Below are 26777 nucleotides of genomic sequence, written 5' to 3' on the forward strand. Positions count from 1 at the left end.
TGAATCCAGCTAATAAATAATAGTAAATCTTGTAAAAATAACAACAACAGCAAAGCTGTATTCTGTTCATAAGTTAATCAAAATTATATCAGCATTTCACCTTCCAGTACTTCATAAGAACATTTTTCCATATAAATTATTTAATCCAAAAATGTAGACTGGTACAGAAATAGACATTTTGAATATTTGATGAATGATCTTGCTTGCCTTCCCTTTGCATCAAATCTGCCCTCCGTTCCTATTTTAACCTGGACATGTTTCCTCTTTAAGCTGTTACTTTGCTTTAAAGACAGACCAGCACTATCAAAGCACCAACTTCTTCATTAAAACAACTTTACTGACAGCTTTAGCCCTTTATTCTGACATGTGAGCCTCTGCTTTTCCTCCATCAGTATGACCCTCGGTGGCCCAGCGTTCGGCTCTCAGCTTTGAGCTCTCAGGTCTGGATAGGGCTCACTGATCTGAAACACTACATCAAAGTGTTCGGACTCGGCGTGTTGAGCATGTCTTCTCCCCTGGGCCGTTCCAAATCAAAGGCCAGCCAGACTACATGCTTTAGATGGTGTCAGGTTTTCTGCCCCTGAGGATCCACACATGAAGTTTGCTCACTTTTGGGAAAGATTCGATAAAGAAGTCTTAAAGGCATTTTTTTGCACTGCGTGTTGCATAACTCAAGTGCTATTTGATAAAACTCAAAGAACGGCCCAACTGCATCTACATTTGAAAAAAAATATTTTCATCTTACTAGAAATCGATTGATGTAGATCAAACATAGGCTGGTAAGGCCTAGATGACGACTGTAATGTTTAGATTTCCTTCCTCTGGGTGGAGTCTGTTTTTCTTCTGTCTGCTCTGATGGTGGGTGATTAATCTGTCAAGAATGATCTACATCAGTAAAGCCTCTGTTTGTCATCAGCAGTAAGGTCATACATGGCACTGGGGGAACTGTTTTGGCATTTTTTAAAAGTCCTGCTACACTGTAAAAAAAATTTAAGACAAATTAAGTACAAAAAACATTTAGTTGGGTTAGCATAACATTATTAGTTTTAGAGGTGAACTACTCTAACATTTTTTCTTAAGTTGTGCCAACTGAATATTTTTGCCTGTAGAACTGAAAAGCCTAAAGTTGAGTAAACAAACAAAAAAAAAATCTGTTTCCTTTCATTTTTTCTCATGAACTCAACTTTTGAAAACATCCGTTACACTGACCTAAAATAGCTGAAGTTACGTTAACAAAAAAAGTCAAAATCCTTTTGTTTTTTTTTTACTTAATTTTTGAAAACATCGATTAAACTGATGTAAAATGTCTGAAGTTGAGTGAACAAAAAAACTGTTTTGGAAATTGGTACTAAGAAATAATACATTATCAGAACAACAAACAGTTCACTTGAAAAATAAAAACGGAAACAAATGTTAAAACATTTATTAGACACACTTAGAAACAGGACAGGGGCAAAGCAACATTAACGGTAAACAAGATAAGAAACAAACATTGCAGGACAAACAGGAAAAAATGCTTTGTAATGCTTCACAGAAAAAAAACAAGACTCAGCAATGAGTGTGTGTAAATAAGGGGTCTTTATATTCCTAGTAATCAGTCCGTCATGTGCTTCCAGCTCTGTGTGTAATCAGCAAATGGTTTCTCTATTTGAAGTATAGTTTGATATCATATTATATTATTTGAGCATTTGATTTGTCATTTGGGTAGTTGTTTTGAAAGTTACATTTATTATTTGAACTTTTTAGGCAAATTATTTTAATATTTAAAACAGATGAATACAAATTGTCAGTGTTTGTTTTTGTAGATGGAAGTAGTTGAATATGAGATGAAAATGTTTGTTTTTGTAGAGCGAAATAGGTAAATATCAGATGAAAATTCACATTAAAACTATTTCTGCAGCAGTGACCCCCTCCCAACAAAAACAAAAAAAAAAGATATATTACAAATTAATAATAATTTCAAATTAAGTTAGCATTATTGCAGTACTATATTGTTGTTGCTAATAATAATGACATTAATGTTATTATTGGTGTTACTTTTATTTTTGTAGTTGTTGCTTGGGTTAGAAATACTGCAACCTTTATTTGAGATTAACTCTACTTAAAGTAACAAGTTGGCAGAAGAAAAGTTTTGCTCTCAAAACTAATATTTTTAGGTTAAGGTTTAGGATTTAGGTCAAGTAAACATGTTAAATGTAGTTGCACAGACATTTTTACTGATTTTTGTCAAACCAACAAAAAAAAACAAGTAATTTCAACTTTTTTCAAGTTGGATTTTTTACAGCGTAGTTTTAAACCATTTTTTTATTTAAGTGCATGTGGTTCACACAAGCTTAGGACATTTTCATGTTTCATTCCAAACACTTGAGTAATGCCACATGAAGGTTTTTAAATGGGACTACAGTGGATGTCAGAAACATTAATATCTTCATGACTAGCTCAATGCACAGGACATTACTAATGTCTCATTTTGCTCTGGTGTGATCTTGATCTGCTATTCTTCCGGTCTTTTCCACAGGTCACTGACTCTACTGGTGTTTTGTTTAGTCATAACTGTGTTACCAAGGATTTTTCTACAGATTTTTAGTCCAGTTTAGATCAGGATTCTTGGCTGGCCATTTCATTTTTTTCAGCTTCAAGTTAATGCTTTTACGATTTTGCTGTCCACACAACATTCTTCTCAGCAAAAATTAGTCTAGCCTTTTGGTTCCTATTTCTGTTGAGAAGTTTGGTCCTTGCAAGCCTTTCAGTGCAAATACTCTTGCGTGTCAAGACACTGTATGCTGCGACAAACTTTTACATTTTTTCATCTACTGTTGAACCAAGTGGCCATTTAGATTCTCTGCATTTTCTTGTTTTTTTCTGCATATGCCTTTTGTGGATGACTAGCCTTTTTGGGTGGCAATGTTTTACATTTGGAACAACTGACCTTTCTTGCTGTGGCTGAAAGAATTATCCTTCTGGCTATCATCTAGACAACATGCAGTCTGAAAAATTCAGTCACTTTCGAATGGCTTACTCTAATGCAAAGGCTATCAGTTAAAAAGGGTATGCTAGTTAAGGAATTTACCGCAATGTGCAAGACAACTAGAATGTATTTGAAAGTGCTCTTTAATATTAATCAGCCTTTTCAATTATTATTTTAAAAAAATCTCATTTAAGTCTTGTGCACTTGCTATAAACTGCTTTCTTACTCCTATTTCGATATCTTTAAATCTGACTTGGCAATGACTTTGAAAATTAGGAATATGTATGCTGTTCTCCAATATTGATCTTCCCTCCATAGTCTTTAAAGAAAATGAGTAGTCTCATGTCCTTCTTGCAGGTCTCCTTCAATGTAACTGTAGACGCTCGAGGATGTCCTCCGAAAGGCACCAGGAAGAGTTTCACCATCAGGCCTGTTGGTTTTAAAGACCGTCTAGAGGTTTCTGTGGATTACCGCTGTGATTGCCGCTGCACGTATCACACAAAGCCGAACAGCAGCCGCTGCAACTCTGCTGGCACTTACAACTGTGGGTTGTGCCGGTGTGAGCCTGGGTATCTGGGAGCCCGCTGCGAGTGCCAGGAGGGTGAGGTGGACCACCAGCACCTCAGTGCCTGTCGAGAAGCAGAGGGCAAGCAGGTGTGCAGTGGTCGTGGAGAATGCAGCTGTAACCAGTGCCTGTGCTATGAGTCAGAGTTTGGCAAGATCTACGGCACCTTCTGCGAATGTGACGACTTCTCCTGTGCCCGACACAAGGGCATACTCTGCTCAGGTAAGATAAAATAATTCACTGGATGTCAAAAGGAATTTCAAAGGGTAAACTTTTGCATTCCAGTTCCACCCTGCTTTTTATTGTAAACAGACTGTGGATGTTAACGGTCCGTCTCCTAGTTCTAGTCTATGTCTCAAGGTATTCAGCTTATTTTGTATGCCCATGGGCCTCTTTAGGATGCAAGACTTGTGCCTGGTGCATTTTTGATCAGCTCTTGCCAGCGACCAGTTGGCTGGCACCCCATCTCTCCCTCTCCACTGGATGCATCTCTTCCATGTCACAGTGAAAGCTTTGTAGCAAACTGCATTTGTTTATCCATGCAAACAATGGCTGGTCTATGAGTAATAAAGCCCTGTGTTTCCTTTAGTCAGCAGGACCTGTGGGCCCAGCACAAAATGGACATTTGTTGAACCTCAATGACAATATGATTGGTAGAATCGAGAATTTGTCCCGTTCCTGTTATCTCAACCATGGGCAGCTCTTCCTGTCCTCAGTAATGAGTCCTTAATGAATCTGAGCGATTGTGCTTCTTCACACCACTTTGCCATGGTGAGTTAACTGGGACAATTCTTGTAAACTCACCAATAATGGCTGTGGGAAAAGGCAACTGTTGATGAGATTTCTCTGTAGGTCTTGCTCACTTGTTAAATGCCTCATAAACCTGTTTTATGGCGTTTTGATACACTGGTTAGAGCAGCTTGTTTTACAGATTTGGAGTAGCGAAACATTTGAGATGGAAAATAAATGAGGTACTCCTGGATTCCCATAGCTATCGTCTGTCAGGAGAACTCTGAAGCCTCTCTAATGGCCTGTTTCCACTAAGTGATACAGTAGGTACAGTTCACTTTTATGGCCGTTTTCACTGTCAAAAGGTACCTAAAAGCGAAGACCTTGTCGTACCACTTTTTGGGTACCCTTTCGAAAGAGTACCTAGCACAACAAAAGGGTACCAACAGGCGGAGACAGACACACAGCTGAATGCTATTGGTTTACAGGGATGCATAACTAGTATGTGTACAAGCCAGGAGAATGAAAACTTTCGTTCTGCCCAATCAGAATTGTGCAACCGAACTACTCCGACAATAAGAAATAAAGAATAAAAAAACAAACAGGAAAGCGCTGACAAGTGGGATTATGGTGTCTGCCGTTTCAGAAGTATTAATATACAAATTAATGTCAAAGAAAAACAGCATTTGTAATATGGGAATATTTTGGTTTCAGAGACACTGAACAAAACCAGGTAATTTTTAAGAGCTGTCACACAATTATTGCCACAGCTTGCAGATTATTGAGCTGGAGCTTGACAACAAAATTAAATTGCAATCGCAATATCTGTCAAAAAAAATCACGATTACATATTTTTCCGAAATCGCATGGCCCTATTTGAAATATATGTGCAATTTTTATCACATACAAAAAATGGATGCTTGCTGAGGTGTGGAAACTTTTTGTTTCATTTAACAGTAAAATCTCTCTCTTTCTATGAGCATATTTACTTTGTGTTGTGAATATCTGTGATAAAAGGAGGTGTGTATTGTAAGCATCAACCGGTTAAAAGGTCAAAAGGAAGCTGTGCTGAATAAGGTAAACATTTCCCTCTGTGCCAGAGTTTCCTTCTGTGTCACTTTATTACTGGGTCACTGGGTTTGGTGAGCGTGTCATGACTCCTGATGTCTGATTGGCTGTCGGCTCAGTCCTTTACAGCAGACAAGAATAAGCTTTTTTTTTCTGAAGATGAAGCTTTGTACCCCCCTTTGTAGACACATTCCATATATAGCTGTATGTAATAGTGGTTGCTTCAGACTGTATTTAAAGAAACCATTAAAGCCATTTAAGTGTAAACATGGCTTTAAAATGACCATATGCACTCTTATTATCAGGCTAAGCAGTACTCCCTTGTTCATACACCTGGAGTCAACAAAGTGCTGTTGATAAGATTGCAGCTGCTCATTTATTTGCACATCATACTCTACTCCTTGTTGATACAAAAACAGCGTTAGTAGCTAAATAAAGCTCAAATAATTCTCTAAAGTCCCCTCACAGCATTTTCCCCTATTTATGAGAAATTTGAAGTCCTTCCAAGCGTAATGTAATGTCAGCTAGTCATCATGGCAAGAATAATATTTCAGTGGGTGCTCAGAACCTACTTTTTAGGAACATTTGTTAAAGGAATTTGTTTTTCAGCAAAATATTCTCATTGATCAGTCAACATTCTCAGTCAGGTTTCCTAGAAACTTTTTAAAACTATTTTCAAATCAGTTTTCGAATAGACAGCACATAGTTTCTGTACGCATGTAAATAGTTTAATGTGTCAGGAGTAATGATCAAATTTTATATATGCCAATTCCATAATGGGATCTCTTTCTGTGTTTGCTGAATTGCTATTATTTTGTGACTACTATTATTGACTATAGTAATATAACAGTCTTCACAGATTGATTATGTTCTGCAGTTTTAGCTTAACCGCTGTTGACAGATCTGAAATCTTTTGCTCCTGTTTTGAAGTGGTTGTCCACTATGATATCATATTTTAAACTTTAGTTGATGTGTAAAGTAGCTGTGTGAACACAACATCTCTGAATGTAATGCTCTTAAAGTTCAATGCAAAGAGAGGCATTGGCTTTTTCAGAGTTAGCTTAGCAAAGCCTACAGCGAACAAAGCTTGGGGACTAGAAAAAAATGCATCCTAGTCAGTTAGATCACAAATGCTTTTAGATTATGTGTATTCACCCCGCGCATCGAAGGAGTGTGGCCAGAGGCACTGACTGTAATGTTATAGCAGACAAAGCTAAAATGCCGTCCAAATGCTGCTATTTCCACAGAAATAGTTCAGTTTTTGTATTTGGGCTTCCGAATGGCATGACACAAGGAGTGAAGTGCTTATAATTTAATTTTAATTACGTTCCAGAAAATTATAAAAATATATATAGCTCTAGCATTTGACAAAGGACAGCTTCCAGATTCTTTTCCAGTTCAGTGCTGGATTCGGCTAAAAATTCCTCAAAGAAGGAGCAGCTCCAACCATAATAAAAGAAGCTGTAGATTGTATTTTTATTTGTAAAATTGATCTATTACATGCGTAGTGTTTACCGTTAATGGTACATAGTAGTAAGGACATAAACAAGTATGTAAAAGGAAAATGCTGTTTGGCTCGTTAACAATTTAGCTACAAATTCATATTTATCCATCAAACCACTGTAAACACTCACAGTCTTCACCAGCACTGCAGTGTCTCTCTATGTGGCCGCTTTCCCTGCATTCTACATCTCAAATAACAAACTATGTCTAATTCAGCCTCACACTGAAAAGACTGCTATACTGACTGACAGTATTTACACAGCGGAGGCACAGTGCGTGCTAGTGACTGAATATGACACTTCCTTGTGACATGGAGCCGATCCGAGATACACAGCACATTATGTTAGCTTACCAATCAGAGGCTCTTAAGGGTGGGCTTTTCAGAGGAACTTGGAAATAGTTATGCTGATACTGTAAACACTAATTCTCATGCACAACATTGTGTTCGCTAAGAAAAAATAAAAAGTTGAACGTTCTAAAATATATGATCATTTAAATGATGTGCGTGCTGTTTCAGTTTTACTGCGCGCTTGCATTCATGTTATGGCTGCCGTAACTCTGAGAGAAAAAAAAACATACATGCAAATCAAACTTCCCACCCGGCTCCCAAACGATCACTCTGTGCAACAAACTGAACGTTATTTACAACTTCATTACCTGTTATCCAAAGCCTATGCAGGTTCTGTTCACAAAGATAGACATGGTAGGCACGCGCATGTGTCCTCTCTGAGGCAAGCAAACAGATCAGATCATGTGTGATTTTGCGGCTACGAATACATCATTACATTAGGACAGAAATTATATTTTTGGGTGAATTAGACCTTCTAAATACAATATGTAACACTCTTGACACCATTTGGCGGTGTTCACGTTGCTGAGCAAGGTATATAAAACAATGTGAAGACTTGTGTGCCCACCTCTCTTGATTTTGAAAATATAATTGGCTGAATCATAGAAAAGCTGAATTAAGATCGCGATCTTTTTTCGAATAATCCTGCAGTCCTACTCTGGACCACCCCTATAAGGCTGTTTCACACAGCGGTGTCTTGTTGCCATGTCCAATTATTTTAACCAGTTTCGACTTGCCTTTGAACAGTTTGGTCTATAAATCAGTCAGTTTTGTGAAGTGATAAAAGTGGACAGGTGTGGATACCAATATGGTGGTCTTAATTTCCATATTCCGCTTTTGAAAATTTACTTTAGCAAATTAATTATTTTATTTGCCCCCTTTTTTTTTAACTTGAAGTCAAGACTGTGGTTCTTGCACTGCTAAAAAACTGCATACACAATGCTTTTAAATTAGTAGATAAATCTGATGTTGAATGCGGTTGTCACTTGAGTGAATTCCTGAACAATGTGTGTACAGGACAGCATGTATCGCTAAAAGATAAACTAACAGCAATATTTAACTGCAGTCAACAAAATAGTAGTCTATTTAGTCTTGTGTTTTGCTTGATCTGTTCATTGTTTTTGTAAATCATGTCAGATGTGATCAGCTCGGCCTTGCTGTCGTCCTGATATCAGCAGAAGAGCACCTACGCACCAGCAGCGCTGCACAGATAAAACTGCTGTGTGTTCTGTCACATTTGACCGAATCTGTCGTAATGAAAGACTTTTGAATCTGCTGAACTTAAGTGTGACTGTTATTTTTATTTTTGAGTTCATGTCTGTCAAAAGTTTACCATTTTAAGACCTATTAACATACATGTGTTTTGAATCTCTGAACAATAGTTTTCTGGGTGTTTAGAAGTGTCAGCATGACCATATGTTAAAACTATTGAGCTGTTTTTGATAGTGCCTCTAGAAAATGTGTTTTGTAGTGTTGCTCTATACATCTGCTGCTGATTTAAATTGCTTAATAACATAGCCAGAAATAGTGACTGAGGCCTATGTGTACCCTTCTTTTCTTTTCTTTAAATCCTCAACCTTGCTGCAGACTGGCAATTAACATTATAAAGGCTATTATGTTTGTGTTTGTTTGTGGCTTTAGAAAGACAATTGCAAGTAATCGGAATGGAAGGAATTTAGATGTTTGAGTTTTGAATCAAATCCAAGAATCCTGTTTGTGTTTCGACAAATGTATTAGGCATCACAACTGCCTTCAACTTTGAGAAATGTTTGAAATGTTTTTTGAGCATATTAGAGTTATTTCTATGTGGTGGAATGACACTGAGTACTGCAGTGAATTAAACTCTGCAATCAAAGCAATAAATAAATCACAAAATGTGTATGTGAAGTTTTAGCTCAAAATTTACAAATTAGATCATTTGTTATACCCTGCTGAATATGTCAATTTTAAGGTGAGAAAAAGTTGTAGCTGTCAGCGACAGACACAGACAGTGACCCAGACATGAATGAAGCAGAGATCTAGGCTGTTTCTCGATTCCAAGAATGCTGTGAATGGACTTGTGTTCTAGCAGAGAGCGGTTTTGACAAGTTACCTTGGAAGAATGAACTTGGGAGACTGCGAGAAGAAAGAACGCGTCCTGTGAGAAATGAGATCCTGTTTTCTTCCTGATGGTCACATGACCTTCACGCATTTTTAAATGGCTATTATTTAAACATTACAGCATTCATACAACAATTAATTGTTTGTCCCCTTTTCGCAATATATACTATGCATAAACATTACAAATATATGTTGCACAATACAAATACGACTAATTTGAATACGAATTTCAGCAAACAAACACCCTTAAGGCTCCTACACACCGGGAGGCTTTTCGTTTGCGTTTGTCATCAGCGTTTTACGAGACGATTTTCCGCATTCAAACCAAAGTGGTTTTCATTGGCTTCAAGCAGAGGAGTATGCAAAATCACTCCTTGACGTTAGATGGCGCTACACAACTTTAAGCGTCTGACACCAGCTTGTAACACAGAAGAAGAGGAAGAGAGGAAGTTCTCACGCTTGTTGTTAAAGTTACCGGCATAGCATACATAAAGTATAGCATAAAGTTACAAGCATAGATGGTTCAAGTAGCAGCTCCAGCTCTAGCGATGAAGAAATGATTATTGTTCACAGAGCAATAAGCAGCTCCACGTTCATATCTGGGGATCTTCAATGTGCACTCGCATTGACAGTTTTGCGCTTGAGGGCCTCCAAGTGCTGTTTACTGTAACTTCAGCAGCTCCGTGCACGTGAACAAAAGTGCCAACCTGATTGAGGGAGAAGGTTTTAACGTGGCACGTCAAATAAAAAAAAACAAGCATGAGGCGATTATTATTATTTTTTTATTATTTTTATTTATTTATTTTTTATGACGCTTTTACGCCTGGCGTTTTGTGCGTTGGTGTGCACAATCACATTGACACCCTTTATATAGTCACGAGGTGTTAAATGTTGACTGGAAACGCGAGCTAAAAACGTCTCTGTGTGCATGGGCCTTTAATGCATTTAGGTCTTTTTAAAGATGGTGATGTTTGCTTTTAATGTGTTATTTAGGGAAACTCCTGAGATAAATAAGTTATATCTCTGAACTTTAATAATAAATCTATATAAAATGCTGTGCTTCCCACCTCCTTTATTGATTTGCAATGACTTCTGGGACCGCTCAAGCAAGTTTTGCACTGAAGTCTCCATCAACACATCCTCAATATCAAGAACACATCTGGGAACTTTCATGCGTCCTCCGTTCTTGCAGTCTTGTGTTTTGGAACTGAACTTTGGTGGTTGACGAGGACGCAAAATAGCAGAAGAATGCATATTGAGAACCAGCAAGTTTCTACGTAGGGTTGGGCGACATTGCAAAAACAATTATCACAATATAATTTTCATATCATTTGATATTTATAAATATTGAATATTTTTTTAACAATCTATTTAGGAATATTAGGGTTTTTTTTATTTAACAACAAAATAATTTATATATAATTAAAATAATTAATAATTTACCAACATTACTAAGGCAAATAGTTTTAATAGTCAAAAACAAAAATATTATAGTTTAAAACAAAAATATATTTGCTAGAAAAAAATGGTTTAAATAGTCAAAAACAAAAATATTACAGTCAGAAATATATATAATTACTAGGGCAAATAGTTTTAATAAACAAAAACATATTTACTAGGGTAAATAGTTTTAAAAGACAAAAACAAAAATATTGATATTTTGTCAATATCGATAAATTTTGTTATTGATATTGACGATGGTGTTCGGTCAATAAATATCGATACTGATTTTATTGCCCAATCCTATTTCTACTTCAAAAATACCAAAGTAAAACTGAACCTGTAAGTTTCAGAATGGTTATTTGATGTTACTGTGAAGTTTAATCAACCTTCCTGCAACTATGAATGAGCCGCACAAAAATACTGTTACAATGTTTGCTGTGTGCACACACATACACATGTGCAGTTGCACTGACACTATGTAATTCATAATCGCTCCAATCACTGCTTAGTGTTTTTACTATATTTTCTTTATAACAAACATGCACTGTTTTAAAATCCTTCTGGAGGTGCAGCTGATCACAGATAGTTAAAACAGATTTTTCAATACCATCTTGCAAATGCTGTCTTGTTTGCATGATAACATGCTCCTGGCAATCAATATGGTGGGTGGGAAAGACTGAACTGCCATTTCACCGTATGGTTGGCCTCAAAATGTTTGGGATTTGGGTTCTTATTTAACGTTTAGAATGTTTTTTTTTTTTTAAGGGTTTGAGGTATTTATGCCTCTCTAATATGGCTGTGTGTCCACATCATACTACATACATTTGTCAAAACAGCTTCCAAAAGTTGATTTTGCGTGAAGGGGGCTCCTTAACTAAAGAATGTATAGACAAGAAGTGAAATGTAAACAAACTTGCTAGTGCTCGTCTTTAGCAAAGAAAAACATCTGCATATGTTTGCCTACACGCATTTGACATCAATCTGTATACACTTGAGCTCATAATAACATCTCAGGATGGATATTTGTTATTGTTTTTTTTAACGTACACATTTACAGCCCATCTAATAAATATATAGGACATCTAGCTTTTTTTTTTTTTTTTTTTTTTTTTGATCATTTCAGATGTAAGCTTGAATCTGTTAGCATTAACATGAGTTAGATCTTGAAGTGGTGTTTCATTGGTTTCCATTTTAGCTGTGATATTGTATGTTAAATACCAAATATATGCTGTAATTCGGACATAATATGGTTCCATTTAACGTTTGGCTAGCAGGACGACTTCCACCAACACATCTTTTTAACTGTACAGACCATTGACGTGTGTTTGAGCTTCTTTTTCCACACCCATGCATCCTCTCTTAGCCCAGTAAATGACATCAGCACCTGGCAACACACTGACCTCAGATGCAAACAAACAGAAAAGGCCTTCACCATCATACTGTCTACATAAATGCAGGACAGTCTAACATTTGTTGGCTACCATGAGGTGATTAGATCTGTTTTTGCTTGTGGTTTAGGAAGGTTTATTTGGTCAATTTGAGTTTTGTTACAATTTATAAGAGTGATGTAGTCATTTGTTGTGGTCTATTGATTTGTAAAGAGAGCACACTTGCATGCAGAAGCACTCTTTAAAATTCATGTCTGAATGGATAAGCGCTCGAGTAGTTTGAGTATCTCTCATGGGTAATTTAGTTCAAGTGTTCCTACTGTGACATTCAAAAGTTAAAGGCATCACCTACAACTGGAAATTCTGTCATTTGCTCAACCTTCAATTTTCACAAACTTGTTGGAGTTTCTTTCTTGTGTTGAACACAAAATAAAATATTTTGAAAAATGTTGGAAACCTGCAAACATTTACTGTAGTATTTGTCTTTGCTACTATGGAAGTCAGTGCTTTCAGGTTTCTACATTTGTTTTTATTTTGTGTTTAACAGAAAAAGGAAACCAGTATTGTGCCGAAATCTGTGACCTGTCAAAAACTGTGACCAGGGGGCGCTGTTCAGTAAAATTGAAATCAAGCAAATAGTGTCGAGCGGTGCTGTATGATGCTTTAAATCCTGGGATTTAGAAAACAGGGGTCCGTTCTTCGTACGTGGATTACTCAGCTGGATTTAGATATTGACGATTTGACACAATCCAGGATCGTTTCGTTCTTCAAAGCTGGTCCGAGAGTTGTTGTCAAAGCAACAGATCTGCTAGCTCAAACCTGATCGGGAGCAGGTTCAATTCATATAAACGGGATTAGATCGGCTCAGTTCAAGCAAAGATAATACAGAAAGTATGTATCGAATTCTGATATTTTCTTACAGTAGTAGTTATATACACTTGGGAAAAGAGTAAATATTTTTAAACTATATATATAAATTTATAGTTATTAATAAAATAAATAAAGTTATACATATTAATTAAACTTATGCAATCTGCAACCTCAAAATGAAAGTACAAAGACTGATATAAAGACTGATAAACTTACTGATATTAACTTTTTAGATCGCTTTAGTACAAATTGTGTAAAATAAACATGCACAATATGTGACTTTTTTTAAAGCAATAATATTATGCAGTCATAAACATGTTTTGATAGTTAATATGCCAGTGATTTGATGCTTCACAAAAGTTGCAGACACCTTTACCAATATCAAAATGCTTTTGTAAACAACCAGTTATTCTTTACACTGATAAAAAAATCGGCTACTATAATAAAGAAAATCTTTTCTAAATGTAGAACTAAATACATTGATATGCATTGAAATACATGATGAATACTCTTGACACATGAAAGTGTACAGCCTGCTGCTTACAACAAATGTTGAAGGTTCAGTTTCACGTGTTTTCCAAATGCAATCCCAAAGTCAGCCAGAAGTTGATGTTAAGCGATGTCAGCCATAGCTGAGCCTTCCTAGGCTCTTATGTGTTTTTTGTTATCTGGCCTACATACTACAAAAGGAGCTGTGAACCAGAAGGAAATTCCCGCCTATTCTGAACGTATGGCAATACATATATGGTAATAATCTGGTCCATATCTGTTCAGCCATGCCATACCTCAGCCACATGTGCCAGCTATCACCCACATTTGGCCCAAATGTTCTTGCTATCTGGGTATTGCGTGTCATATTTAACAAACGGTTTACTTCGAATTTGATGTAATTTTGCTCGCATGGATAATTGAATATTAATCAGACGATGTCATTACGCAGCTGTGCCATCAGCCAATCGTTGCATTGCTGATCATGATTTCGAGCATCGATAGATCTTTCCTTCTCAACACACGCAGCGATCTCAGATCAGTTTATCCAGACATTCTAATCTGATTCGCGAACTTGTTTGAAGAACCAAATTAGCGAGAGATCAGTTATCAAGATTAAAAGATCCAGGATCTGCCAAATCATCTTAGATCATTTAGGCGAGGTACGAAGAACGGACCCCAGGTTCAATTCAGAACTTTACTGTAGTAGTGATATTTTGTTGTTGTTGACTAGTAAAACTAAGCATTAGTTATGAAATTGATTCGAAAAAAAACTATATAATTTGTTCATTACAAATGTTAATTACTGAGTTCAAATTACATGTCATACAAGAAAAATTTCTAGCCATAGAAGTGTGTTATCTCTGTATTAACATAATTATAATGTTTAATAAATTGACTCATTTTGTGTCAGACCTATTTCTGTTTTATAAAACATTGATGACAATATATTTTTTTACACAAGGATGTCAATAAATTAGAATGTCATTGAAAAAGTGATTCATTTTACTAATTAAATTCAAAAGGTGAAACTCGTACATTATATAGATTTATTACACACATTTATATATTTCAAGTGTCTATTTTAATATATGAATTATATTGAAATAGTGAAATTAGTCAAATTTAACATTGTAATTTGGCATATACAGTAGAATATTTAGGTGGCTATGAATGTTACCTCAGATTCTGTGAAGCCGATCTGCAGTGTCATATGTCAGTAGTTTGAATCTGGAATGCATAAACTTTCATAAGGAATCCTAGGAGTCAAGGAGACAACAACAGCGGCATAATAATTTTTTTATTTCTTCTCTACAAGAATTTGGATTACCAAAATGTCACGACTACATTAAAATCTTCCATTAACCCGTTTTCTTAATCCCAGGATTAAAAACATCCTTTACAGTGTCTGCGCATTCATGGTCGCGTGCATGAGCGACAAGCACGTTCCCGAGTGCTAAATTTACTGAACATCATCTCCTCGTCATTCGTTTTCAACAAGTCACAGATTTCGGCACAACACGGATAAAGGTGTGGAACAACTTGTGGGAGAGAGAGTTTTTTTGGGTGAACTGTTTTTTTTTTGTTTTGTTTTTTCATTTTATTAATGACCAAAAGTTATTCATTTTGTTTTGTCTAAGGTTGTTGTTTTAGATTCATAATAATAGATTAGGGTCTAATCATTGCAGGGTTTGCATCAAATCAAGGTCAAAAAACCTTGTGATATCGCATCTTATCAGGTTTATTTATGAATGTAGTCTTTCTAAACGCCTCCTTTAGATTGACTCCGAAGCTAAATCGCCATCACCATGAGTTTCAGCTCTAGTGGCTTCATCGGCACTTTGTAAATACATTGAAATGTAAATGCATTGAAATGAACAGTGAGGGTGCTCAGTTTTACCATATCTGTTCACCATTCTTTGGACATTCTTTCAGAATTCACCATTCTTTGGACAGATTTGTTTGTGTAGTAGGGCTGCAACATCAATCAAAGGCGATTTTTCACATGCATTTTAGTTGTAAAGTTGTCTCTGCATTCAGCAGTAAATCACCATCTGGTTACAGATTGAACAGCATTCTCTATACAGAAAGTTCACTGACATGCTATATGCAAGTGATTTTAATCTACGCAATTCTGAAATTGATAATCATTCTGTTATTACTGCTATGACTATGTTGCTACTACATTTGCTACTTGCCTCATATCTTCGGTTTAGTGTCTAAAATAATTAATTCTGTCAGATGATTTTGCAGCTGCATGTTTTCTAGTCAAACAGAATCAATAGAAGCAAGTAAGTCCTCTGCTTTCTTTGATTGCCCGTGTCTCTTCTTTGTAGCATGTTTGCAGTTTCTACGGAAAAGCTCCTTCTGGCCTTCTTCAGAGATTTACTAGTGAATATAGAGCCATGCTTCCCTGATAAGATGTGCATGAGAAGCACAGCTTTTGCTAAATCACAATTTCTCAATTTCATCTTAATTAATCATGCAGCTTTATTGTTCAGAGCAGAAAAGAGCATCTTTACAGTATGCTGACTACACAAGCTGGTTCTGTTCTCCGCTAATAAAAGGGTTTTGGATTTCATTTTTGGACAGCCAGTAAAGACCATAGGCTAATTATTCAAATGTGTCATTTTTATTTTAGTTTCCATATGTTGAAGTTAATTTACTTCTCTTCATGCAGTTTATCAAACACTGGAGTTAGTTGGACTTTGACTCAATCCCCCAGATGTACTTTACTCTTTAAAAAGCATCCCTTAATGCACCAGCAAAATGAAAAGCTCAGCTGAGCAAACCAAGGCCGGATGGAAAGTGGATCCTCTTGGAGCCTCAGGACCTGAATTAGCATGCTAAATAAATACAGCGTGTCTCATGGTACATAGCTCACTATTGACACTTAACTATAACGCTTTAATTGCCAAACCTTTACACAAACCATTTCTAAAGTATAGAATGTCAAAAGCTGCTCATGACTATGCATTTAATTATAAAGAGTATTAGATATTTTAAAGTGTTTTTTTAGATATATAAAACAATGTCTTCTGGGGCATATCAGACGTTTAGACTTTAGACCTGTAAATCAGTCAAACAGGTTTTATGAATTGATGCAGTCTTTATGAATTCTTTCACAGCATGTTATAGCATGACCTGTACAGCAGTTCAGATTTGAGTGGCACTTACATGACGCTTTTGATGAAAGTATTAAAATACATTCCCTGAGGATGTGCTTTTAACCTGCTGCAAACCTCTTTTTACAGTCAGTTATGCGTTTAGTGGAGTCCAGAAGTCTGAGACTGTTACTATTAAATGGGAAAATCTTACTATATTCATATAAAGTAAAATTATGTAATGTTGTGTGCAATGTATGTAATATAAATTAGAGCTGAGATTCTCAACTGAAGGGCTGCAGCTCACTAGAGACCTCGATTAATAGTATGCAATATTATGAAATATTAAAGCTTAAAGCTGTAAAGCTGAGCTTTTATTTCAATTTTTATTTGAGTTTTTTATAATGAGCTGTAGGAAAATAAAGGAATAATAACAGTAGATGAAGTCTAAGAAAACAGTTTTAAATTGAGCCATTTCCTATGGAATTCCAGTATAACAGGAAATATGAGGCTTAATATCAGAGATGGGAAGTCTACTTAAGTAGATTTTTCTGGTATCTGTACTTTACTCCACAACCTTTTACTTTTACCCCTTACATTTTTACACAAATGTTTGTACCTTCTACTCCATACATTTTTAAATTAAGCTTGTTACTTTTGTTTTTATGTGTTTGGTGGTGGTGCAATCTATATTTTTTCTTGTCTTTTCGCAATTTAAGTGCCTTTTTGATTCAGTCAGTCCATTTTTGTCATTCTGCGCCTTCGTGCTGCAGTTCGTGGATTTTTTGATCAAAGTTATTATTCACCATATGTAGGCTAGTTTATAAAGATCACTATGAGAAAGTCAAGGATGACATTGCAGATGAGACAGAGGGAGACTGCTAATTTTAAATGACTGATGCTGCCATGTTTACAAGGTAATAAGACACATTTTGCTCGATTAGATCACAGGTTAACAAGAGTGACATGTTCCAGTTCAAAAATCTGCAATTCAATATATTCAATACAAAAATATTCAAATCTAAAATTAAAAAAAATTCTGTATATTTTAGTCATAATTTTGTGTAAAATGTAGGACATTACTTATAAAGATATGCAGGACTAATTATTTTTGCAGTGTATGATTGTTGTTGTTTTTGATCTAACAGCCGCAGGTTGAACACTGTGGGTGTTCGACTCGGCCGACTTTTTAAGCAAAGCTGGTGCCTTATTGCAGGGTGTGATGCAGCTTGCCTACTTTCATAAAATAGGATGCGAGGTCTAGTTATCTACCTATTCTCACTCACTATCCTTCAGCTTAGTCCCTGATTTATCAGTGGACGCCACAGTGGAATGAATAACCAATTATTTCAGCATGCTTTACGCAGCGGATGCCCTTCCACACACAACCCAGTAGTGGAAAACACCATACACTCTCGCATTCACAAATGGCCAGTTTACTTTATCTATTCACCTTACTGCATGTCTTTGGACTGTTGGGGAAACTGGATAGTTACCTTCCTAGTAAAACTAAAACATGTAGTAGTAATGGGTACTTTTTACTTAAGTACACTTTTGAGGCTGTACTTCTGTACTTTTACTTGAGTACAAAGGTGTAGTCAGTACTTTTGTCATTTTAAACATGAGTTTCTGTACTTCTACTTGATCAAAGGATTTGTGTACTTTTGCCATCTCTGTTTACCATGAGAATTGATCTGAGATAGAGTGGAGCCCCAAAATAATAAAAATGTTGAGGACTGCTGAGTAATATAGAAAATATATTCAAAATGTATGTTATGCAATATTTCTATCTTTATTATATACCGCTTTATTAATTTTAAGATTAGTGACTCGTCAGTCTTTTTTCCAGATTTAGGAGTGTCATGTTTATGTTCTGAATTTCATCAGTTTGCTTAAAAAACCAAACACCCTACATTTTTGTATTGCTAGTTTTTTTCAGATGTTTAGACCTCTGTTCCTGGGATGATGGTGGTGGTGGTGGTGTTCTTGATTTATTTTCTTTTCAGCTTAGTCCCTTTATATTATTATTATTATTATTATTATTATTATTATTATTATCATCATCTTGTACACTTAAATGATATAGTGCTGAAGTTTCTCCTCTAGGACTGGCAAAACACCCAAACTTGTTCATCTTTGTCTTGTTTAGATGATTTAAAACGTTGCCACATTTTGGACTGAGTCTGGACATCGTATTGTAAAAGAATTAATGATTTTTCCATGTGAGTTGCTATTTGTGGAAAGTGGACTAGTCTATCGTTGTAGTGCAACACACAGTAGCGAGACATACTTATGTTTTAACATTAGTCCATGAAATTGTGAGACATTTTACAGCATTGTAATATTTATTAAATGTTGGTATGAAAGGGTAAGATTAGTGATGAGTCAAAGTCTTTCTTTAATGTAGACACAAACAGTGCTTCAGCGAATTGTCGCTTTAGGCTGACTTTAGAACTTTTTGTTTTTGCTTGTTTCTTTGGTTTAAGGAACTTTAAGATTGAGATATGCTGTTGTTTGGCTCTTTGCCCATGTGCTTCCCACACATATGCTGTAGAGCAGCAGAAACATGCTGTAGTTCATTAAATGGTAATTAGTGCAAAACCTTACAACACACCAAACCAGCTGTGAAGCTTGCACAGAAACACATACTCTTGTTCCTAAGCAGAAACTATTTAAGCCTTGTTCACAGCTGTATCAGAATGCGTCAATCTGATCACAGAATAATGGAGATAATGAGAATAAGCATTAATAAGCAGGGGCGGACACAACCATTAAGCGAGGAAAGCAGCCACTTAGGGCCCCAAAGAAACAGAGGGCTCCAACCAATGCCAAGAAGCCTATATTAATAATCATGTAGCTCTAATAATTTTTCTATCATATGTTGTAAAATCTGAAAAATAAATAAAATAAGATTTTAACATTATTACTTCTTTTCTAAACTGGGTACTTTCATGAATAGTGCAACATTCCTTCCCTTACTGCACATGTAAATAATAAAATCTGATCACAAATCACAGTTATGGCTAATTAACTGTTCATGGTTTGTGAGCTTGTTTTTTTTTTTTTCATTTGTAAATTTATTGTAATTATTTTTCATTGGTGGAAAGAGTACTGAAAAATCATACTTAAGTACCATTACTTGCTTAAAAATGTTGTGCAAACAGAGTGAAAGTATCTGTTGTCAATATTACTCAAAGTAAAAAGTGCAAAAAGTAGACCTTTCAAAAGTACTTGAGTAGGGAGTAGTGAGTGTTATGCTGTAAAAAGCTGATGCATTCACATGTAATTTGTGGTTGTGTGTAAATGTAACATTCTGTAGTGAAGTTAGGTATTGCCCAGCAGGACAACAAGATGTTAAAATAAGGTTAGATTTAGGTTGTGATGTCAAGTGACCAAAATTCAATGTTTAGCCAGCGTCTAAGGCAGTGGTGCTCAACCCTGTTCCTGGAGATCGACCTTCCTAAATAGTTCAGCTCCAACCCTAATCAAACACACCTGAATCAATTAATTAGGATCTGAACAGCACTTGATAATTACAGGCAGGTGTGTTTGATATGGGTTGCAACTGAAATCTTCAGGAAGATCTCCAGGAACAGGGTTGGTCACCCCTGGTCTAAGGACAATGTTATTTTGATCACCAATAACAACATCAAATGACATTAATATTTGGTTGATTTTAGGTTGTGTATAAAAGTGACCACAATCCAACGTCAAGCCAACATCTTAAACTATAGTCATATTGACATCAAATATTAACATTTATTCATCAGGTATGGCAATCAAAATCCAACGTCAATCCAACATCTTTAACCGACATTATATTGACATCAAATACTAACATTTATCCATTAGATAAGGCAACCAATATCCAACATCTGATAGACGTCATAGTGGTAAGGTCCACACAATGTCAAGCTGTAACATCATTAGACGTTGATATTTGGTTGATTTTAGGTTGGATGTTGGGCATTGACATCGGCCTGACATTGAGTTCTGACATCAACCCGATTTCCAAGCCTCAAATCACTAAGTTAGCCCCTGTTGATAAGAAAGTGTGTGTGGTGCATATATACAATGTTGAGCACACATGCTGTAGGATAATTTCTTCCACTTGTGATCTGATCAACCAAAATGCATCTTACAGAGATGGTTCGCCCAAAAGGGAAAATTTACTTCCCATTTACTCTCAATCATTTGGATTCAAACCTTTTACAAGTGTCTTTCTCCTATTGAAAACAAAAGAAGAGGTCCCACTTTTTATTAAGTGGCCATAGCTAATATGTACTTGCACTGAAATTACTCATTTGTTACAATGTACTGATTGTGTAAATGCTTGTTTTTGACATGGTAGCTCTGCTTGACAAATATCTGTACGTAGTTGCATTGTAATTAATGTAATTACTTTACATTTATAATTACACTGTTGACCCATCCCTTAAATCTTAACCATCCGTAAACCTAACCATACCACCAAACCTGTCCCTAACCCTACCCTCAGTAACACTAGATGCGTTCTGCAATACATTATGAGCACAGCAAGTGCATTGTATGTATTTTGTAAACGTAAGTACATGCAGTTAGGTCACTAATATAAAATGAGACTGAAGAGAATATTCTGGAGACAGCTTAAATCTGATAATCATTGTCTTCCATTGTCAAATACTATGGACGTTAATGATTACCAGTTCCCCAATTTAAGCAGAACACCTACATTTGTGTTTAACAGTCGAACTGTCCCTTTAAAATCCGGTGAAAAGAGGGCAGTAGTTTTACCACAGGCCTAAACTATAGTAATCTGGGCATGCTTTTAAAAACAATACTCATTACTTTGTGCATTGTTGTCCCAGTCGTACCTGTTTATTTAAAAGGCGTCAGAAGGCTGCGTAGCACATGAAAAACTGTATTTATCTTGTATGCCTGCTCTGTAATTGTTATTGTCTTTGGAGCATGAGATGTTACCCTCCAGTCACATGACACGGAACGTCTGACAACACTAATTACATTAAATAAAATTCCAGAGTTGTGATGTGCTCCTTCATTAAGTGGAGAAGCATGTGAGAGTCATTTCACCGTTATTTTCAACTTATAACTTTATTCTCTTTGGAATACAATAAGGCTTTCTGGTTACTACGGAATCTTGTAAAGGGAACAGACACCACATGTCAGGCATCTATAGACTTTGTTTTTGCTGCCAAAACTTTGTCACCACTCAAGAGGCATGACTGCATGAGGCAGCTTGCCGTGTCTTGGCATACATAATTTTCACTGCACATGTTTCTGTATTGACGAGTGAACTGTGCTTCTCGAGCACAGAGGCAAACAGAGGTCACATTATTCTTGTAAAGCAAAGGCAGACTACACATTGCTTTTGCGTGCTGTTAATAAAAAGAATGGCACACATAAGGATGGACATAAATTTTAGAAACGATTAGATTCAAAGAGCAGTTTACTTGTTTTTTGCCATAATGCTGTTATTCACACACACAAAAGAATATTGAGACAAAAGTTTTTCACACAGAGAGAATCTATAGCTTTGTTCACACTTAAATCAGCTAGGACTGACTGCTGTACTGTCACTTAATGTAAATATAACTCCCTCCCCTTTTTTACAACGGCCAATAATGTTTTGTTTTATCACAGCTCTGCCAGTGGTTGAACTCAAGTGCATCAGTTAAAAAGTAAATGAGAAGCATCTTGAAGGGGATGGAGCATGTCAGTTACTAGAGAGCATTTGATTGGATGGGATTTAATGAGAAATCAAAGTATGAGGTGACATGGATAAAAGAAGTGTTGATCCTATAAGACAGATGTGACAAACTACAAGCTTTACATCAAATCAAATCACTTTTATTGTCACATCATCAGCAGCACGTGTGCCATGATGAGCAAAAAGCTTAGGTGCTGGCTCCAGACAGTACAAAATACAGAGTGCGAATACAACGACAGTGCAAAATACGGACAGTGCAACATACAACAGCATAACCCCCCCCCCCCCCCCCCACCCACCCAAAAAAATTGACAGGGATATGTACAATCAATAGGTGTCCACATAGTTGTAGGCAATATTGTTCCTAGTATGGACTAAGTAAAGTGCAGTGCATGCTACATACTGATGGTGTGGTGTGCAGTGAGGGGTATGGAAGAGTCTGTGTGGGTTGTGTTAAGTGTTCATCAGCCTGATAGTCTGAGGGAAGAAGCTTTCCTTCAGCCGGCTAGTGTCTGACCGAATGCTGCGGAACCGTCTGCCTGAGAGTAACAGAGAGAAAAGTCTATGGCTTGGATGGCTGGAGTCGGTGATAATTCTTTTTGCTTTCCTCATGCACCGCCTGGTGTAAATTTCCTGGAGGGAGGGAAGCTCACCTCCTACTAAGTGCCAGCAGTTCACACAATCCTATGTAGGCCTTTGCGATTGCTGCTGGTGCTATTTCCATACCAGGTGGTGATACAGCCAGACAGGATGCTCTCCACAGTGCAGGTGTAGAATGAGCGGAGGATGTGGGGGCTCATTCCAAACCACCTGAGACGCCTGAGAAAGAAGAGGCGTTGCTGTGGCTTCCTCAGCACTGCGTCTGTGTGAGCAGTCCATGTCAAGTCCTCAGCGGTTGTGTACTCCAAGAAACTTGAAAGTGCTGACTCTCTCCACTGGTGTCCCGATAGGGGTGTGTTCTCTCCTCTCTCTCCTGGAATCCACCAACAGCTCCTTGATTTTGCTGATGTTGAGTGAGAGATGGTTTTACTCACACCACTGCGTCAGAGTGTGCACCTCCTCTCTGTAGGCCGTCTCATCATTATCTGTGATTAGGCCCACCACCGTTGTGTCATCAGCAAATTTAACGATGATGTTGGAGCTGTGCTTGGCTGTACAGTCATGTGTGTACAGGAGTGGGCTGAGAACACAGCCCTGTGGAACACCAGATTAGAGGATCAGTTTGGATGATGTAATGTTGTTCATTCTGACCACCTCGCAACTGCCTGACCGGAAGTCCAGGATCCAGTTGCACAGAGAGCTGTGTAGACCCAGATCCTGGAGCTTCACCACCAGCTTGGCAGGCACTATGGTGTTGAATGCTGAGCTGTAGTCCACAAACAGCATTCTCACATATGTGGTTTTGTTTTCCAGGTGAGTCAGACAAGTGTGCAAGGGGAAAGCAATTGCATCATCAGTGGAGCGGTTATTCCTGTATGCAAAGGGTCAGTGTGAAGGGGCTTTACAGAGCTTTTTAATCAGCTTCTCAAAGCACTTGCTGAAGATAAGTGTCAAAGCAACTGGACGCCAGTTGTTCAAGCATGTGGTTTTAGCTGATATCAGTGTTTGTATTAGTTTTGATCAGTTGTAATATCAGCTGTATCATGTTTATATCAGTTTTATACCCTTTAAGCACAGATTTTGTCACTGTTTTGGAGCACACTAGCTTATAGATATTTTAAAAACTGACAATACTGATACTATCATGTTATAAAAAGTATTTTAGTTTCATGGGACTTTTAAGATTTTATTTTTTTGATTTGTCTCAGAAACAAACCACTGTTGTCCAATGACTTGTCTAGTTAACCTAATTAAGCCTTTATTATGCACTTTTAGCTGATTACAAGTATATTTTTAAATAACTAGTTTAATATTATGTACTGTTATCATGGCAAAGACAAAATAATATAGTTACTAAAACCATTATGTTTTAAAATATTTTGAGTATCTACTCTCTGTGAAACGACGCTGGAGAAATATTTTGAAAAGAATGACATTTTCCCAGGAATTATATTTTAAACTTATTTATAAAATCGTAATGTTTAGCAGCACAACTGTTCACTCTTTATATATATAAAGTATATTCCTATATACTTATAGGAATTTTTGATAAATTTGCACAAAATAGAAAAACAAACAGTTGAAAAAAAAGCAATCAACAAAAAACAATTGTACAAACATCTTCCACAATAGTTTCCTTTTTGTGGCTTTAACAGCCCTAAAAGGAAAGATAAAGGAGTGCAAAATCCCACCTTCGTATTTAAAGCCACTAATAAAAGGCTATGTTTTTAACAAATGGAAGCAGAATGGGATCAGTGCTCACAAAATAAACTTTTTAAAATCCAGTCTTTTTTTTTTAACTCAAGACATAATGAGATTGTTTACAGAAGATGCCGTATTGGACACACAATACTCACACATGAACATTTGCTCAAAGGAGAAGAACCCCCAAAATGTCAATATTGCAGCAGAAACTAAACTGTTAAGCATATTCTTGTTTAGATTGTTTTAAAACTTTTACAAATCTTGTTTAAAACTTTAAATGAAATATTTTTAAATGTGAATCCTAAAATTTTGCAATTTTTACCAAAAGTATATTATCTTATATTATCAATATTATATTTATGTATTTTGATATTCTATATTTATTGCTGTTGATGACTTTTTTAAATTGTTAAAATATTTGTATAATTATAGAAAAGTGTTATTCATAAAATGTGGTAAACTTGATCTGTGACCTGGCAAAAAAATAAAAATTGCTGATATGGCGTTAAATTCAAAATTCTCTCTCTGTGGCTTTAACAGAAGAGACTCGTGGCTAACAGCCAGCAACCATCAAAGTCCTCAAGCGTCACACAAATACACAGCAAGTGTACATATAGGGTGCACCGACAACACAAATACACTAATCACAAATAAATGAATAAAAATGTACAAAGGAAAATGCCACAATAGTTCAGTGTTAGACCTTATTTAGCATAAGCGATACTTTTTTTTTTTAGAGAAACGTTAAAATGTGCTTGCAAACCACAAACTTTTGAAACAGTTGTGTGCATTTGGCATAGTAATGACCTAGATGAGGGAACTGAAAACTTGCAATTTGGCACACGAGTGGTGGAATGATTTCTGTTTTGTTTGGTTAAACACACTTTATCAGATCAGTGCTTGATCTCAGGTCTGTGAAACCTGAATGACTCCTGTTAAAGAGCTCTGCTTGCATTGGCCGGTTTCCCAGCAATAGGATCAACTATGGCTGTGTTTGACCTTGGTACCCTTGTGTTGTGGCCAGATGTGTAATGTTTTGTCTTTGTGCTTCAAGTCACATATTCTAGATCTGCTGTTATCAGAAAACATGGGTCACTATGAATCTTTTGGCTTCTAAATTTTCGTTTTTCATTTGCAAAAGCTCATATCAGCTTCATGAATGCATTTTCAACTACCTCCTGGAGGATCCCGGTAAGCTTAAAAAGCTTGCTAATACATTTACACATTTTTTTATTTATTTTTTACATTTGTTTACAAAACTTTATTTTATTTATTTTTTTTTTTTGTCCAAACTTTTTTTGGATTTTATTTTAAACAAACTTTATTTTATTTTTGAAATTTACACAACATTATTATTTTTTTAATTAGGAATTTTTCTCCAAACACTTTATTCATAAAATTTCAGCCAAACATTTTGTTTTATTTTATTTTTATGTTTTTTTTTCTTTTTTTTTATAAAAAAAAAATAGTTTTAGTTTTTTTTTTATTTATTTTTTTTATTAATATTTGATCTATTGTTTATTTATTTTGTGTTTTATTTTGTTATTTTAGTATTTTTTTTATTTTAATTTAAAAATTTTCACCAAACAATTTTATTTATTTATTTATTTATTATTGTTGTTGTTATTATTATTATTATTTGTACTATTTTTCTGCAAACATTTTATTTTATTTATTTATTTATTTTGGAATTCTTCACCAAACAATATTTTTATTATTTTACTATATTTTATATGTTTTATTTTATTTATTTATTTTATTTTTTTCACCAAACCTATAGATTTTAAATAACTAAAACTGATTTGTTCAGTTTATGGCTTGTTTCACAGGGAAGAATGCATGACCTCTCTTGTTGTTGTGTGGCATGTTTTTGTGAGTGGTTGAATGCAGACTGCTGATGATGTGTGTTATGGTGGCCAGTTTGTTGTTGGATAAGCATTTCTGCAAACGTCCTGCTCTCACATACAGTTCCAGACAGGGAAGTGAGATACTGCTGGAGCAGAAGTGTGTCCTCCCAATGTTCTGCACTGGGTGGGTCCTGAACGTGGCAGAGGTTGAACATCTGAGCTCTCCAGCACTCCAGTGATTACAGGCCTTTCTGACTGTTTTTTTTATATATTTTTTTTAATCTATTTTAAACTCCTACCACAAGAAGGACCAACAAACCATGGCCATATATATACGGTCTAG

At 36.0% G+C, this 26777-nt stretch overlaps 1 protein-coding gene across 1 annotated transcript in view; it reads left to right on the forward strand.

Annotated features, from left to right (window-relative positions):
* Positions 1-26777, forward strand: part of itgb5 (integrin, beta 5) — a 70511-nt gene that overhangs the window by 26258 nt on the left and 17476 nt on the right. The window contains 1 exon segment of the mRNA NM_001082836.1: positions 3326-3755. Coding sequence (NP_001076305.1) covers positions 3326-3755 — 430 coding nt within the window.

This window comes from Danio rerio, chromosome 9, assembly GCF_049306965.1.
Source record: "Danio rerio strain Tuebingen ecotype United States chromosome 9, GRCz12tu, whole genome shotgun sequence".
NCBI classification, from domain to species: domain Eukaryota; kingdom Metazoa; phylum Chordata; class Actinopteri; order Cypriniformes; family Danionidae; genus Danio; species Danio rerio.